Source organism: Lissotriton helveticus, chromosome 3_1, assembly GCF_964261635.1.
Source record: "Lissotriton helveticus chromosome 3_1, aLisHel1.1, whole genome shotgun sequence".
NCBI classification, from domain to species: domain Eukaryota; kingdom Metazoa; phylum Chordata; class Amphibia; order Caudata; family Salamandridae; genus Lissotriton; species Lissotriton helveticus.
The window spans coordinates 1,654,789,264-1,654,808,431 of NC_136061.1; the positions used below are offsets into that span (position 1 = coordinate 1,654,789,264).

The 19,168-nt window shown below is 43.7% G+C and overlaps 1 protein-coding gene across 5 annotated transcripts in view; it reads right to left on the reverse strand.

The window, feature by feature from the left end:
- Positions 1 to 19,168, reverse strand: part of LOC144823695 (TGF-beta receptor type-2-like) — a 420,165-nt gene that overhangs the window by 130,334 nt on the left and 270,663 nt on the right. For all 5 annotated transcript variants that reach the window (XM_078682433.1, XM_078682432.1, XM_078682430.1 and 2 more), the window contains exon 2: positions 9,466 to 9,616. In XM_078682433.1, the coding sequence (XP_078538559.1) occupies positions 9,466 to 9,616 (151 nt within the window). The remainder of the gene's footprint in view (positions 1 to 9,465; positions 9,617 to 19,168) is intronic.

Below are 19,168 nucleotides of genomic sequence, written 5' to 3' on the forward strand. Positions count from 1 at the left end.
CCAATGGAGGCATACTACTATCTATACAAACTTTTATATAGTGTCTCCTTTTCCCGTGTAGGTGGCAAAGTTATTACCCTTTACCAATACCTCCTCTCATTGATCGACATTCAGCTGACTACTCAGTTCGGTCTCTCATGCCACCTGATAGTTTGCCTTATGGCCCGCCCTGTGAGTCATAAGGATAGCAAAAAGTTTTAAGACTGTCTACATCCCTCTTGTTGGATTATTTTATAGATTTATAGTTGCCCCATTTTAACGAATGGTTGCTGTACCCAGTTGTGCAGTTGCATGCACCAAAACCTTTACTTTCATCCAGCCCAAAGTCGTCCTTCTTCTGTTTCATAGATGTTACTTGTCCTTCTAAAAAGTGTTCCTTCCTCACTTTACACCCACTTCCGCTCCAGTTCTCAAAGGCCTTTTTTTTCCAGGCATGGGGAAATTCATGTTAACTCATAGAGTAATGAAGGGAGAAGGAAGGTCATCCAATGACATCGCTTATGTAGCTTGTCCTACTCTCTCAAGGTTGCCCTTGTAACAGGGAGTATAAAGAGCTTTGAGTGTCAATGGCTCTTAGGCAGCCACAGCACCTCCAGGAGAGGCATCCCACTCAGCATGTGGTCGATCATGCGCCATGCTTTGTCACTCTCATAACTGGTCTATCCATATAAGTGGCCAAGCAGCGCAACATGGTCATTGTTAGCTATGTCAGGCATATCCCTGGGATGCCCAGCACAGTGATTCGAATTGAGACTCACTCTGTTCCTTTGCCAGAGGATCCGTCTATAAGACCCTTAAAGTTGTGCAATAAATGTCTCCCGGTACCACAGGGGGATCGTCTGAAACACATACAGGATCCTTGGAAGGATGGAAATTTTGAGAGCTGCAATGTGGCAAACTAATGAATTGACGGTGTTTCCATCTCAGTAGCACAAACCTGATTACAGACCAAAGCAGTTTCTCTTTTGCTTCCCTAGAACTCATTAGTTTGGACATCAAGACAACCCCATGGCAGGTAATTGATTCCTTGGTCTAGCAGAACAGGGTAGTCTCAGACAGGCAGTGTAATGCGTCTCACTGCAGCTTGGCATTAAGGTCCATTGATCTAGTCAGGCTAACCCTAAATAAAACCCAGTTCTCCCCAACAGCTTCGTAGTTTCACCATGTGGGGCAAAGAAAGAAAACATCATTGATTTGCAGTCTCCCTTATTCAATCTATCCCCTAAGGGAGTGATTCTCACAGATGCCTAAGTCATGCTGTTCCCACTACAGGCTGGTTCCATAGCACTGCTTTCAGAGCATCCCAGATAATCTCAGTGCAGACCTCGCCTGTGTCAGTACTGAGGGAGTCGCCAATGAATTAGCATATAGTAGTTAACAACATGGAGTCATTGAGGAGAACATTGTTAAGCAGCCAAACCCCATCTTCTTGACATAATCGTGGACAATTTTATAGTACAAGTGACCATGCGGTGATCAGACATTGTCAGGGGTTCCTTGCTCAAGTTCCCCAACGGTTGACAGGAGTCATTTATCAATCCGAATGACATCAAGTCTAGTCAGCTTTGGTGAGCCACCGAGTAGTGTGAAAAATCAACTAGCAGAGGTAGTCCTTTTCTTGCAGACAATTAACTTGTGGCCAGGTTCTCAGCGCCGTGCTGTAATGCCTCCTCTACCCGGCTGCGGTCATCCATGTTGGGGCTGTTGCGCGGGCCATCATAAGCACCCAGTATCCTATCTCCTCAATCATCAGCTACTATTGCAGCATCCCAGATTGGAACACTATGGCAGGGGCGTGTTCAATCCCTATGGCTGGTGTGGAGCGCAGCGATCACACGTTCACTGCTTTCTTGCGCACAGTCAGCAACACCCCCAAATGCTACTGTTTATGTCACTAGTTGCTCTACTCTGGATGGGGTTTCAATATCCTGCCGGTTTCCAAAGAGTGGGGCTTCCTGTCGCAAGATGAATAGCTGCCTCCAGTGCTTCTATTAATTTCTCCCCCCTTATTAACCACAAGATCTTGCTTGTCCTGTAAATGATTCAGGTTAAGGGTTGAGTTTAGCGGAAATGGGGAATTGATGTCAGATTTTCCTCTGCTTATCTACAGGGCATGCCACTAACTTAGAGTAACGCTTTATGAGTGGATGTGCCAATACCCCATCAGAGCACAGACAAATCTAGCTCTTACCACCACACCTTTATTGGAGGTATCTGCACAGATCAATACTGAAAAGCTCACAGAAATACTATTCCTGTGAGCTGTTGCCCTTTAAAGTAAGCTAAGTGCATATCCATGGTGATACTGCATGCTCTCACTAAGGTATCACTGCTTTGGAGGTATGCTCACAGAATTAGTAGATGCTTAATGAATGCTCACAATAGTATAAACGTTCGCTTTTCATTATCTGTCCTTCTGCCCTTTCCTGACTTTATTTCTGTTTTTATTCTTTTTTCTACCTTTCTTTGTTTTTCCTATCCTTCTTTTTCAGTCATCTAATTTTCCCTATTTCTTTCCGTCTCTGCCTCTGTTACTTCTTCCCTTTATATCTCCTTACTTTTTTCTGTCTTTAGCATTGTATTCTGTTTCTCTTTCTCTCTCTCAAACGTTCCTTCTTTAAACTGTTCCCCACTCTTTTCTGGATCTCACCATTCTTTTTTTTCATGTCTCATTTTCCATTTTATTTCTCTGTACCTCTTCTATCACTGATTACATCACTTTATTTCCATTATGTTGCTTTTTTACTCTTCCATATCTCTTTGTCTCAGTTCAGTTCAAGAATAAAGTTTATTTAGACAATAGGTCTTTAAACCACATAACTCTTACAAAAATAATTAGAAATAGTCTAAAACATTGGAAAGTTCATTTTCCTAAGCATTAAAAATCAAGGTACCCATGTGTTAACATCTATTTTTCTTAAAACTTCATTCTTAACAGTTTATCTAGCCAATTTTTGAAAACAATAAAATTTCATTTTAAATCACAACACTCTTTGTCTCAGCTTCTCTTTCACATTCTATCCCCTCCCTTCCTCTCCCCTTCTTCCGCATGTTTTTAGTACCTCTTTCTCATTTTCGTCATGCTATGTCTTTCCCACTTTCTTCATGTTCTCATCAGTCGTGCACCTTGTACTCTTTCTCCTTACTATTTGCTTATAATTGCTCTGTATCTCTTCATATAATGCTATGTTATGCTATGATATGTCATTCTTCTACCATTTAGCTGGTCCTGTCAGAAAAGCTGCATGGACTTTCAACCTTACAGGCAAGAATTACATTTTGCCTTTTGGAGTTCTCCTCAAACGATAAAAAGATAAATTCTTGGGCCTATTGTAACTATTTGGCGCCAACTCTACGCAACCCCCTTAGGAACGTCTACTGTGGCTTTAGCTTACCCTTTAGAACTGTCGGCGTTGGATGGTGTAGCGCTTTAAGAGTCTCTGTGGATTCTTCTTGACTTGAATCACGGTGGTGTGTTACCACTGTGTTGGTTGAGGGAAGATTTGACTTTTGGACCTTCTGTTTCTTTATCCTTCGCTCTCCTTTTTCAAGCGCCTACTGTATTTTGTTTCACAAGGCAGGGCACATAGTTAGCTCATCCCAAAATGGTTTCCAGCTAAGCACTTCCCAAGGTTTGGTACGGGTCTAAGCCCCGCATGGTATGTTCTGGCTTAAATTGAAATTGACTTTTGTGATTCAAAATTGATTATTTTCATTTTGCTGATTGCAGTCCTTGGATCATTTTTATGAAAATATGCACGACCTCACAAAGTATGACATTACCAAAGCAGTTGCCATATAATTAAAGGGTTAGTTGGTCTATTATAGATAATGAAGCAGCTCGAGCAGGTTTGTTTTCTCCTATTTTATTTTTTTGTGGCTCTTTCGGGACTGGGTTCTTATAACAAATAATAACTGAGGATTGTACAAGTCTGGCTTTCCTTTATTGGCTACTTTTTCTACATTATGAAGCGCTGTTGATGCCGCTGAGGCTCATTGAGTAGCATAGGTACTGCCTGATCTTGTGTTTCGAAGGTGAAACCCGTAGTACTTGTTACGATTGATTTCATTGCGCGTGTATTTGATTGCTTCACAATATCCGGTGAATTGTATGAAGAAGCTTAGTGGTGCAGGTGCAGAAGCACACATACCAATACCTCAATCCTCAACTGCACCATTGGAAACAACCACTGCCCTGCAAGTGAAAAAGGAACCACCAAGGGATACAGGCCGCAACGGAGTGAGCACAGAGGCAGTTAATGGACAACTCCCTAGGATCACCAGGGCCTGAGAATCAAAATCAATGTGCACTCCCAATCATGCAGAGCCCCCCACTGCGGAGCCGGGGAAAGACCCACAGATGATGTCCAAAACAGTGGGCACAGCAGGAGCAACTAGCCAACAGACCCCTATGCTGCGCGTGCTAGCCCAGCAAATAACCCAAGTGGGGCTGCAGTGCCCGTGCAGAGAAGGAAACTGGAGAACTGTGCCACACCAGGAACACCTGGCGCCGGGAGAAGGGGGGGACCACCAGGCCACACCAGGACATGCGAATCAGGCAGAGGACATCACCAGGAGGGGGTAGAAGACCACAGGCCCAACACCATCACAGCTCCAGGACCCAGGGCCTGATCCTACTACACACATGGGGAACCCAAACCAGCACGAAAACTCACTAGAGCCACAGGGGTGGCCCCAGGATAGCACCCCAACAGCACATTGAGGCAGGCAGAATGTGCGAGGGGGGACAATCGCATCAGATCTCCCAGCAGGAGGGCAGGAATGGAGGCCAGCGCGTTTGTAATTCAACGCGCTGTGATAGTCTCAAATTAGAGGTAGGCGCTGATCTCCAGGCCGGGAGCGGGTGGAAGCTGGATGTTACAGTCTATCACAGGGGCAGCCAAGGGAGGTGAAGGCCGCCCCGTCACTCACCACCACCACCGTGTGTACGGCGGGGCTCCAGGCTGAAGAGGATGAGCGTGGCTGCCTCACCTCACTCGGGCGACCGCAACCAGGAGCAGGTAGGAAGGGGCGCCATGCAGAGCAGCAGCGTCCTCACCGCTGTGTCGGAGCCGCCGTCAGGTGCGGAGGAGGCATGGGGCTCCAGAGGAGCGGAAGGATAGTGGCCGGGGCCGGCGGCAGCAGCGCAGACACCCAGGCCGGCTGCGTGATCCAACTGCCGGAGAGGAAACAGGTTGCAGCACCCTGATCGGGTAAGAGCACGCCACCACGCGGTCCTAGGGCGGATTATCTTCCTTCTTTCACGGAGACCCATAGGCACCGGGTCGTCCCATGGGACAAGGAGCAGCAGGGAGACGATGCGGGGCAAATTGGAGACAAGAATCGAGTCGGATTGCAAACGGCTCACAGAGCTAGCTGAAAGCGCAGCCATCTTGCGGCCAGGCAAGCTTCGCTCCCCAACCATGTTGAAGTTATGGTTAATTGAGATAACAGTCAAGTTGAGGTGATGGTCAGGCCAAAAGAAGGAACATCAAACTTATAAGGGAGGAATTAATATGAGGCACCAGCGCAGGCAGATCCTAGTGTAAGATGCGGCCTTCTCTTATTAGGGAATTGCCAAGCCATATCCCAATGCCACTCACCTAGCAATAGAGAGGTATCCACAGAACAGAAGACATATATTCATGCAGAATCTTTGGTTCTCAAAGTATCCATATGCACACACACACACACACACACACACACACGCACACACACACAAGCATACATATGTACAAAACAAATCAGCAAATGATCTACTTAGCTTATATGTTGTACCTTATGCTGGGCCTGTTACCAATAATGTGTAATCTTCTTTACAAGGTACTCGCAGAATTCATAGCTTTCTTCAAGGAAACATATCTTTGGGGAGAGGAGTTGGCCTAACAGCTAGGGCGCTCGACCTCGGACCTGGGGATCTGGGTTCGAGTCTCGGTAACGACGCCAAAACCTCCTGTGATGCTGGGCAAATCACTTAATCTCCCCGTGCCTAAAATGAATGTGTTGTGTGTCCGTCCTCATGTAACGTAACTGGTGCTATGTAAAGCGCTCTAATACCTGATTCGGTTTGGGTCTAGTTCGCGCTATATATAACTCTGCAAAAAAAATATATATATATCTGTCCAGACACCCCCCTCTTACCCACCACAGGCCCATGTGTATAACTGTGAAGCAATGATAAAACACAATTTAATGAATTAATTTCTGAAACACAACCTAATGAAGGGAGAAGCTATGCACTCTTAATATTGTAATTCATATTAATCAATTATATGTCAGGGTTACATATAAATATGTGTGACATGGTATAGAAGATTTGTTCTTATTAACTGCATTAATGTTTATAAAAAATTCAACAATTTTGTAAGTAATGAGGGAGGGATGCTGGGGATTTTGACAGCCGCTCTATTGGAAAACAAACACCGTGGCAATAAAGCAATCACACCAGGATCGATCTTTTTCTTGTATTAAATAATGTTGCCTTCTTAGGAATTTGTTTGGGTGGGCCCGGTTATGGCGATGACTCTTCCACCTAAAAACTTTGTATTTCTATAGGGAAACAGGCTAATTGTCCTTTTAAGGGATGATACCCACATTTCACAAGGGAGGGGAAGACTAGGGGTTGGATTGTTTTCCGTTACACCTTGCCTCCTTGCAGTAAATGTGAAGACTAGGATCATGAAGGGAAAGCAGGAGGACTCCCAAGTAGGGGTGCAGCAGCGGTAGGACTGGGTTCAGCATGAAACATGAGCCTGATTTGCATGGGGTTTTTTCATGCCAAAGAGTCCTAGGAGCATCTTTACCAGCTTTAGTCGCCACATATACAAATATTTGTCCTATTTTACGACAATCTTAAAATTGTCTTTTCTGGCATAAGAGGATATTAAAATTGCCCTAAATCAGGAAAAACCTTTTCAAGTAAAGCTCACCTTTCTTGGTTTAGGACAGTCTTAGAACTGTTTAAGATGTGCTTTAAGCATGGAAACTTATTTGGCTCATCCAGCTCTTAGCCCCTTAAATACTAGTAATAATTTGTCCACTCCACAAAGATTCCAATTTTGTTAGATCCGCTTAATATGTTTAAGGAAGTCATGCATTATGTGCATGAATGTATTGCTCCGTGCTCTAACCGCCACATTTTGCTCGCTAACAACATTTTACTATGTTTCTGAAACATGGACTTCTCATTTTTCAGGAATTAATGCTCCCGCTTAGCGCTGACAGTAATTTTCAATTATAATCAAATCCCTTGAAACAAAGTCATACGTCTTTCTTTCAACAGGCGTTCCTCTGATGCAGCAAATAAATACTCAATTTCCTTGCCTCTCTCCCATGTTAGTTGCTAAATATTTTTCTAAATGCGATGGGGAGACTGTTGTTTTTGTAGCCTCGCCTTGCATAGTCTTTAGAGAACAGCTCAATTTCCATGCAGTTTCCGACTACTCTTGCCACCTTCCACACTTACAATCATAATGTGCTGTTAATAAGACTCTGGGTAGTTCTGATTTACACACTTGGGACAAAGAAGCAGATTTACTTACATGGCTACTGAACAAAGAAACTGGAAACAGAAATGTGATACTTTAGAAATCTGTTTTTTTGTGGGATTCATGGTTCATTCCTTTTCTTGGACAGTGTGTAATCACAGGAGAGTAAAAACATTCTCTTGCCTACAATGACGGTTTGATTTATAGGTATTTTTATTTATGCAATAGAGACATGTACATCTCAGCATTAAAATGGGTGTAAATTCCCTCCTGCAAGTAATGTTTGTCAGGGTCTTAGGTGTGTTTTGTATGACGATTAAGGAACTGGAAGGGGAGTAACATATGCAAATATTTATACCCTCATTCACACGTTACTATCCATTTTCCACTGTTTTCTACTTGCAAAATGGAAATCTTTTAGTTGGTGGTAAGAGAAGGAGCAAAACCGGCAAAGGGAAATGTGTGCTGTGCTCCTACAGGTTTTTGTACTAAAATGGACACACCAGTGTCACTGACTACTTAAATCAACACCCATATCCATGGATCAAACATGTGAAAAAACATAATTTTTATGAAGGATCACGACCATGCCGGCCACCACCATTCTTTGGGAAAATTCTTCCCATTTCATAACAAAAGAGGTTTACAGTACATTTATTGATGCATCATCTTTTATGTTATGAGTTGCCTTATAGGCTACCTTGCAATCAGAGTGTGTTGATTTGAAGTGACGGTACAAGCATGCACACGTTGACTGGTATTGGTCATAGTGCCATTGTGATTCTTGCTCTGAATGTTAGCTTGTGAGGGAGCTTAAAAATTACACATAACCTGGGAAATTGTAGTTGAATTATTTATTATTTTATTTAAAATTGAAGTTGTTCATTATTGTGCTGCATTGCCGGGGTCATACTGTGAGCAGAAAAGCACAAAACCACAGAAATATTATGGTATTTTCTGATTGTAAAGTTTGTCATTATATCATTGGTGGGCTGGGAGGCCGTGAGGGTGCGGCATGATGCCAAGATGGGCAAGTCATTCATTGCATTCCCATCTGTAGTGGTGTAGTGAACATACGGCCAGGGATGGGCATACTGGAGTTAAACACCCTAACCTGCCAATCCAGGGTGGTACAAAGACTATATGGTGACTGGACTGAGTGAAGTGTAGCCCAATACCGCGCCCTCACACAATTTTCTTTTGTTTACACCAGACCCTAGGATCTAGTGAGCTTTCTGCGTCAAAGTGATGGACATATTGTGGCAAAGTCCCAATTACTTCCTCAGAGGGGCTAAAGAACTACTTGAGGCCTGGAAGGTGGGAGGTGCAGCCCAGTGAAACGATGGGCAAGCCCCCATTCTATTCTGTTTTTCACTTTTTCCTCCAGCTGGTTCGGTGGTTATCCGGGGCCCCGGGAATGGGGCGCCCAGATGCCAAGGTGGCCTAACCCTCCACCCGATTCTCTTTTCAACATTCTATTCCTGGGAGTCTACTGAGATTTCTGTCACCTCTCCGCAACCCCTTGGGTCGGGCAGATTGGAGTTAAACTCCCTAATCTGCCACAGCAAGGGTGGCAGACCTGGGACAGCATGGGCAGCCCAAAGAATGGACACCACCCTCAAACCATTACTTCTTTGCAAAAGTGTTTCCTTGGTATTTTTTCAATGTTGTCTTGTGGCCATTTTGACTCTGGTTGATCCCCAATGTACCGCCAGAGGCAGAAAGACCGTATATGGTGGGAGAGCATCAGCGGATTCCGGTGTAGCCCTTCCCCCATTGATCTCACGCAAAATGGGGAATTGCTCAGAAACAAAGTAATTCAGATTTCAGCAGGTGAAATAAACCATAGGAAGTGACAGGGTCCATGGTAAAGTCGCAGAACGTGTAATTACGACTTGTGTTACTGCAGGCATCTGAATTATCTGGGGTACTCGTAAAGAAGCACAGTTTCTTTATACTAAAATAAATGTGGACTTACCATATGGTCACGCAGATCTCATCTGCACTTTCACAGTACGAATTAAAGGAGCAGTTGGTGTAGCACACCTTGCCCTCGCACACAGGGTGTGAATAGTTGCACCATTTACACAGATTGGTCTTCAGATTTCTTCGCGCACAGGTGTGGAAAACTGCAAATAAAAACAGAAACAAATACATAAGGGACTTCAATCAAAACGGCACCTCTAAAGCTAATGATTAAACACTTCCTTCACAGAGCCATCATGATATACTGTTTAATTTTTAGTTGTTGAACTTGGTTGTGGTCTGACTCTTTCTTTAGGCTAACATAGTCCTTTCATTTCATGAAGCTTTATTCGGTTCATATTATACAATGACCATAAAAGCACATAAGCAAAATGCATAATACAATACAATACAATTCAGTTAAAAAAGTGCATGATAAAAAACAATGCAGGTTAAAAGGAATACATATTTAAAATAACATACTATTTCTCATCTGAACTGATTTGGAAATAAAAGTGGCAATATAAAAACATTTGTCCGGAGAATTCATATTATAAATTTGCTTCATCGTATCCTCCACATTTCTGACACCATATTTTACAAAAATCGGTTTCAAGTAGACCACCCTAACATAGTCAACGTTTTGCTACTGGTAGGTTTATAAACCCAACATAAAGAGATTTTCATTTGGATTGTTTCATGTAGATTGCACAGAGGGTTTTTAGTTTTTTTGCACCTTTACTTTTATTTTCAGGGAAAATACAGCATAATTACAGTTAAGGAAGACCACCACTCAGCAGGCACGTGAGAGGAACCATCACGTGGGCGCAATTGCGGAGGCATTCAGTCCTTGGAAGTCGGATCCTCTGTAGTCAAGGGCGAGGCTGATCCATACAAAGTCAATCATAATGGTCAGTGGTGGCTGTAAATAGCATCAAGACTAGCAACAGGGGAGTGGGGAAGGGCAGGGAGAGTGAGGGAAAGAAGGCAAGGGTGTGGAATCAAGTAGGGCAAGAAAACATGCCTAAGAAAGTACAGACTGGAAAACAAACACATCGATCATATAGTGAGGTTGGGCCGCATCATGAATCAGTAGCACAGTGTAGAACCACAAGGAACAACTGTGAGAGTAGAAAGCCTCATTAGCATGAACAATACACCTAGAACAACAAGTAAGAATTCTGTCATCACCCTAAATTTCCTTTTGTGATGGATGTGGTTAAAGTGTCAGGCTTGGTGAGTTCAGACTACTACTGACCTATCAGATGATACTTCAAACTTGACTGCACTGCACCATTTTAACTGAAGGGCTAATGTGTTTAGGTAAAGCTGCAAAAACGGTTGTGTGACAGCATTCAAACTACCTTTGTTCTCTTCTAATTTTTCAAACATTTGCATCCATTGAGGATAGGCAGGAGTGGTCTGTTTCATTTGTTTTAATTCATTTTCCATCATGGTACTTATAGTCTCAGAGTATCCACTTAATCATTTTCGTTTATCAAATTCCTTATACACGTTTTGCTTTTGTTTCCGCTCAGAATAGGATTACAGCAAATGTACATTTTAAAGTTAGTTTGACACACTTCTTCTTCTGGGAATATACTTAAGATTGGAGAGCGCAGCTTCACTAGTTATTTTCACTAGTTATTGTCTGATCACAATCGTTCACTCTCATTGAGAGTGGCTTCCCTTTTCACCTTAGTTCCTTAGAAATATGATTTCCAGGTTGAAAGGTACTAGGAATTCTAATATTGCCATAGCCTGGTGATTTCCTAGATAGATAACATGTAACATTTTTCAAGCAGAGCCCCCATGAGTACAATAATTTTGGTCCGGAAATATGAAATAACAGTTAATACTTAGACATAAAATGGTAAATATTGTGAGCAAGCTAAAATATTACATTGGGCCCTGGGCACTTTTGCTCGAAAATGTATATTAAAAATGCCTGCCATACAGCATTGCCTAATACTTCGTCACAATGTTTCTCAAAATTTTGAATGAAAGCCAAAGATCAGAGCTGGGTTTGGGAGGACATCTTATAGAAAAGACCAAAAAGGGTTGTGTGTTATATTTTTGTATCACAATAAACCTTAAAGGTAACATTAAATAAACTGCAAGCTGAAACGTTTAAGAGGCTTTAAGAGTAATTGAAGTGTGAGACTGAAGGGTATGAGTGATATGAGGGTGGAGGTACAAAGTGGATGTCCTACCATTGCAAAACAGGGGTTCAATAAAAGTCTGCGTTTAGAGCAGGAACACATTTAGAGCCACCATAGGTTCCCCCTGAACTGCTGCATCTATGGGAGCTCTGATCACGAGGGCGAAGCAGACAGGAGGCTATGCCAAGGGACCACAGGATAGCAGTATGATTGATGGTAGAGAAACATATATATGTTATCTCTGTGTGGTGTGTCCTGGAGATTACGCACCTATTTACGATGTCACTGGCTGTAGTATTGGAAGCCAATGGAAAGAAAGATTGACATAGCGGCGACTCACAGATTGGCATGAGATAACCATAGAACATTGTTGGCATCCAACCCATGTGTTGTCCTGACTGACAGGTAACAGTAGGAGACAACTGAGAGGCTGGGGGACTACTGAACTGCAAGAAGAGGGTGCAGCGGGGTCATTGAGCTTCTCTGGCACCTTCCATGACAGCAGGATGCCCAGGTGCTCTGCAGCCCATGGCATAGTAATATTCCACTCTCTGAAGCTCTGGGAGTGTTTGAAAAAACACAATAAAATCTGCACATCAGAAAAGGGACATATACAGAGGACGAGGGCTAAAAATATGGCTTGCACATTGGATACCAGTTTCAGACAAGCAGGGACAGGAGATGTTCATGGTGGAAGCGTGTAACATAGATGTATGCATCTTTGCTTTCTGGATGGTAATTGACTCTCATAGGCGGAGAGGCAGCAGTAAGCCACTGAAAATGTCTTCCATGGAAGGACTAAGCTGGGAGATGTGAAAAACATGGTGAACCATCCAAGTAGGAAGAAAGGGAGGAGACTGAGGATGCAAAGATATGTGGTTCGCGAACCGAATCACGATTTGATAGGCTATGGGTAATCAAGCTTCAAATGTCTCCATTGGGAACAGGAATTTCTTCTGGCTAATAGTTCGCACTCTCTAACAGAATACCATGGTTCACAGTCTGTCCAGGCACATAACCAGGTGGGATATATGACGTTACCACGCGTTCTTTTACCACGCAGACCATTACCACGCATTTTTTACAACGCAGGACCCTTTACCACGCATACCATTACAACGCTGGTATTTACAACGCAGGTACTATTACAACGCATACCATTACAACGTAAGTATAGGTAAGTAAATAATATGGTAAAATAATTTAATTATTAATAATATTCTTTTAAATTAATAAATTATTATTTTAATATTTAATATTTTAATTATTTATGTTAATATTTATTTATTAATATTTAAATATATATGTTAAAAATACCCCTGTACCCCAAAACCCAAACCCAGCCCTAAAACCTAAAAATACCCCTGAACCCCAAAACCCAAACCCAGCCCTGAACCCTAAAAATACCCCTGTACCCCAAAAACTGAAAACTGACCCTGAACCCTAAAAATACCCCTGTACCCCAAAAACTGAAAACTGACCCTGAACCCTAAAAAATACCCCTGTACCCCAAAAACTGAAAACTGACCCTGAACCCTAAAAATACCCCTGTACCCCAAAAACTGAAAACTGACCCTGAACCCTAAAAATACCCCTGTACCCAAAAACTGAAAACTGACCCTGAACCCTAAAAATACCCCTTTACCCAAAAACTGAAAACTGACCCTAAACCCTAAAAATGCCCATTTACCCAAAAACTGAAAACTGACCCTGAACCCTAAAAATACCCATTTACCCAAAAACTGAAAACTGACCCTGAACCCTAAAAATACCCATTTACCCAAAACCCAAACCTAAAATATTTTAAATAAAATTATATACTTACCAATACTTACGTTGTAATGGTATGCGTTGTAAAGGTACCTGCGTTGTAAATACCAGCGTTGTAATGGTATGCGTGGTAAAGGGTCCTGCGTTGTAAAAGTTGCGTGGTAAAGGTAGGTCGTGGTAAAAGTTGCGTGGTAAAGGTTGTATACCAACCAGGTGCTCCAGATGATTGTCGCCCTTCTACCTGTAATAAATAAGGCAGCATCCACAACTCTATCAGAAGCATTTGGTTGGAGAGTAAACTGCCCAGAAGGATGTGGATGTTTCAACATGGGTGCACAGTTAAAGGCTCTATCTGTTGCCTTTAAAGCGTTATTAGCCTGTAGCCTTAATGGCACCAAATACCACATGTTTCGTCTATATGTCTTTTCCTAGGGTCTGAGCCATGTAGCGAGTAGCCTGCAAAGTTTGCAATAAATCGCCTGTAAGAATTGGTGAAACCAAGAAAACGCAGAGCCTCTTTTTTACGTGCTCATCATGATAAATCCAACTCTGCAGTTATTTTACATGGTTAAATGGGAAAATAATTCCTGGACTTCTGTTACATGCTTTCATTGAACTTTGAGATTCTTAGAGTATTATCAAGTTGTCATGTTCGCACACACCAGCATAAATAGCTGTAAGAAATGCGCAAGTTGTATTGCTGCAATCAAAAGTACTGAAAATTTCAGAGTAGTTGAGTCGGCCTATCAAATGTTGTATCATTTGTATCATTTCCACAGAATTTCTAGCCATTCTAGGTATTTTCGCAGTCACGAATTGGTTGTCATCAATGTACGTTATTATAACCCCAGAATCCTACACAATGAGGAGCAAAACGATCTGTTAGTTCTCTATTGTCTTCGACACATTCAATAGAAAGAGGCTGGTACTACGAATAGAGGAGGCATTGAGATGAGGAAGCAACAAGTGACCATGTGATTTCTTACAAAGGATGGGCTCTGCCATTTCCATAAGACTCAAAGGACTTCAGAGGATCCAAGCAGGCACCATGGCCTCTCTTACAGGGGCGGCCGGCATGACTCGCGGGTAGCAAGGTGAGGGCGGGCGGGGTTGTGCAATGCAAAATAAAAAAATAAATAAAAGATACGCTTATCTTGCAGCAGGATACCACATCTCTGCTCCTGCTCTCCTCGTGGGACTGGAGGAACAGAAAACCAGGAAGAACAGCCAAGCTCCCCTGCCGAATCACAGTGCCGCAATGCAGCGTTGTTATTGGTTTTGAGCGTCCTGATTCAACACTTAACCAGAGAATGGGGGTCTGGGCATGTTCTCCCCGCAGGCTGTAATGCAGCCTGCATGGAGAACGAGGAAAGTGGGCATGACTGGTTTGGTCGGCCCGAGAGGAGCATACCAAACAGTCATTCACACTTAGGAGTGGGCACAACACTCCTCCCCTTCCCTGCTCCGAGAGAGAGCAGCCCCGCCCACCTGCCTGCAAAGGAAACATAAAATGATAATAACTCAAAGCTATTATCATTTTATATTTCCTTTTCTTTGCACTGCTCCAAAGCAGTGGGGCAACGCTCCTCCACCATAGCGGAAGAGCCACCACTGCTCTCTTCACTATAAAAGCTCAGCCAGTTAGTGCGAGGACACACACCATATATTGCACCAATTTGCTCAAGCTCACCATGCTTTAGAGATATATTAAAGGAACAATCTGGTCAAAGTACCTGGGTGGATAAGTAAGCCCTGTAGCCACATACGCGGACGATACCCTTTTATATGTCAGGGATCCAGAGGTACACTTAACGACAGTTCTCGAGAAGTGGTCTTGTTCAGCTCCCTCTCGGGCATTCACGTTAATTGGAATAAGTCCCTTATGTTCCCGCTTACCCCGCCACAAGGAAATTTGATCCGGAATACCCCATCCGATGGACTACGGATGTGGTACGGTATCTAGGGATCCGTCTCCACACAGACTCTGAGGTTGTCCTACGGGAGAACTATGGGGTGGCGGTCTCAAAGCTGGAGGAGGATGTAAAAAAATGGATCACCCTACCGTTATCGTTGTTAGGGCGGATATCACTCATGAAAATGATTGTGCTGCCGCGTTTTTTGTTCTTGTTCAGTAACATCCCAATGGTCTTATCGACCCATTTCTTCCGGCAATTACAAGCTTTAATGGTCCGACTAGCATGGGCCGGGAAACAACCAAGAGTGGCATGGAACATACTTATTCGTCCGTACGCAGCGGGAGGTCTGCTCACCCCGGTCTTGGAACTCTATTCTCTCTATCTATCGTGCTGTACAGAGCGCGCACACCTATCATTGGATACATGGTCCAACAGACATCCCACACATACGCATCGAAACGATCGTAGCAGATTCAACACCTCTGCCCGCGTTGCTGGCAAAGCCGCGGGACCGACGGACGGGCTTCCTCGACTCTCTGAATGCGGTCACACATGCTTGGCACCACATGATGGATGTCCAAGCATGCAGCCTACTATATGCTCCAAAGGCAGCCCTTGCTTGGTGTGCTTTGCCGACCCCGTGTATGGATAAAGGAGTTCTTGCGGCACTGAGAGTGTTGGGTATCCACAATATGGGAGACTTGTTTGCTGGAGGCACTGCCCGAATTTGGGACGAGATCGAAACTGGCGACATAACCTATCCACAGCTGGTGCGCTTTCAGTTCCATAGGGTGAGGCATGCACGGAGGGATCATTTGGGAGACGATATGGAGGAGCCCCGACAGTTGAAGCTTACGACTACAACGTCAACGCCAAGTCCCCTGCTAAATTGATAACCAACCTGTATCGAATAGCACTCTCGGAGAGTACTGCGAAATACGCAAAGCCGAGGCTAGCATGGCAGCTCGATTTGCAAACGGAGCTTCAGGAGGAGATATGGCAGTATTGCTGCACTAGTACTAGAAGGATATCTCTAAATGGCCATCATAGATTACTCCATTTTAAATACCTGAATAGGACTTACTATACCCCCGAAAGATTATATAGATATAAACTACGAGATAGTCCAAATTGCGAGCGATGTGGGGCCCAAGTTGCTGATTTCTTGCATGTAGCCTGGTCCTGCCCGGGCGTCTTATCCTTCTGGCACGCTGTGTACAAAGAGATTAACAGGATCACGCAACTGGCACTGACTCCGGACCCCCTATTGGCTATATTAGGCTACTCAAGGCCCCTACGGCCGGCGCACAGGAGACTAATAGACATGGCTTTTCTCCTTGCTAAGAGATGCGTTGCACGCACATGGATGAGAGGCCCTACCCCTACGCTGGCATTATGGTCCAGGGAGATGACACACTGTTGCACACAATCTGAACTTTACAGCGCCCTTCTACCCAATCGCATTAGACCCAAGCATTTCTGGTCCATGTTTCAGGAGGGTAGACAGTCGCGTCACACGACAGAGGATGAGGGTCACAATGACCGGTTGGGCGGGGGCGGCTCGAACAAGGACACGGTGCCACATCATGACGTAGCTTCCACTGACGTTCTGTAGTTGGTCAGACGGCATGTCCGGGGTGAAAAGGAGGGTCGGGGGCCCTGTGCAGGAGAATGGTTGCCAGCTTAACTTCATATGAGGCTCCTTCATTACGCAGCTATTTGGGTCTGTACTTCTATGTTACTTACAAGAGATGTTTCGCTCCCCTTCGATTTCTACCAAGGTATTTATGAACCTCGTGATATCTGCCAATGCATTTATGAATACTGTTTGTATTTCTGCTGCCACCGATTCCTGCCAATGATTGTGATGGTTGTTTCTTTGTTTGTCATTCCTTGAAATGCTAATAAAACAAATTACAAAAAAAAAAGTAAGCCCTGTAGCCAAGGGCCTCCTTCAGCTTTGGCCGGGTAGTAACCAATCTTGCAAAACTTGAATTAGTGATGGCTTTGTGGAGTACCGGCTGAAACCGGTCAGGGATTGCTTGTGATACCTTCTGAAAGGGGCCTCGACTGACAGTTCAGGATGGACATTCCCAAGAGGATCAGGGTCAGTACTGATTTGCAAACATGTTGAGTTGGGATGCTTGAGCAATTGCCAGTGGATAGGCTTTCTGCAAGCATTCCTCCTGTTACCTTTCATTTGACTAATGTTACTCCCTAAGTGGTCAAGGATGTACCCAGACATGTGTGCCTTGGTCACTCACTGTGCCACAGACACTGAGCTATATCGCACTAACAAGGCGAAAACCGGTCTGGGGTCGCTTGTGGAGGGGGCCTCGTCTAGCAGTTTGGGATTGACTGTTCCCAAAAGGAGCAGAGTCAGTACTGATTTGCCCAAGGCCGGCCTTTGTGAAGTGTGTCAAGTGGGTAAAAAACGATGGGTTGGAATGCTACTCCGAGTGATTGCCAGTAGTTGGACTTTTTGCAAGCAGTGCCCTCAAGACCTTTTGCGTGACTGATGTTTGTGGAGTACTGCACACAATACCAAGTATCACTTTGGTCTATCTTTGATCTATGATCCTACCATTAGTCTTGAAACTTATATGTGTTGTGGCTCAAATGTACACATGATGCAGTAGAAGAGTTGGGTAAAGATAGTAGCAAATAGTTTTGAGAAATTAGTGCTTTGAGGTTTTTACACGTTTATTTACTAAATATTGTATGACGATAAGAACAGCCCAACAATGTCCATCCACACTACTGCAGGCGAGAGAGAAAAGATGATGATACACAGTACATAAACATCATGTACAGAATATCTCAACCAAAAATCAAACAGAATGTAGAGCTTACTTTATCAAATGGAAAATTCCATTGAAGACACCCATGTTAAATGGTGCTCAGAAACTGTCTTCAAAACGCATGTTTTAGGGAGCATCTGTGGCCTAGTGACTACAGCTGCTGCTGACTTTACAACAAGGGGAACCAGGTTCAAATCCCATCTACAGCTCAACATCTTGTGATTCTGGGCATATCTCCTAATCTCCCTGTGCCTAAAAGGGAAAAAACATGTGTGACATACTCCGGCGTAGTTGGAAAGTGTTCCAATGCCCTTCGGGCAGGCTTGTGCTATAAAAACGCTCTGACATGTTGTTCAAGTTTTACATGTGGAAACACATATGGTTCACAGGTTGCTCTCCAGAATCTGGGGCACCCTAGGAAATGATTTGAAAATGAATATCAAACTAATATATGTTTGAATAAAGAGTGTAACGCAACCTTAAGCAGAGTGGCACTATTGACACACAGTAATATTTATGTGTACATATATATGTAGAAAAGGAATTACAGTAACTGTGTATTATGGGCACATAGAATAATTGAGTGAACAGAGCTTGTAAATGTCACTAGAACCCTGTGGCATGTCAACTGTTATATATTTTTTATGTTGCATGCTACTTTAAAAAGTAAGAAGTGTGTATTAAAGCAGTCCTTGACCAATATCAATGTTCAGTGCCCACTCCACAGAGCCACTGGCACCCATTAGCCTCAACAAATTCCTTATGCCAGATTTGAGGTGTCTTTTCCCCTCGAGCAAATTCTCCTACTTTCCCAGCAACTAATTATAATTGGGACTTCCCAGGACCAACACTTTAGGATTTCTGTGGCTTCTGATGTGGTTTTTGGGTGGCCCAGACATGTGCGGGCTACCTCATCCCTCAACTCTGGACCTGGCTGAATATTTAAAACAACTGGACTAATTCAGCTATAAAATAAAGTTAGCCACTCTCTTAGTCCAATCGGATGCACTGAACAGAACCAAAACTACATCTCCCACAATGCACCGATCCGGTAAATGAAAGCCCAG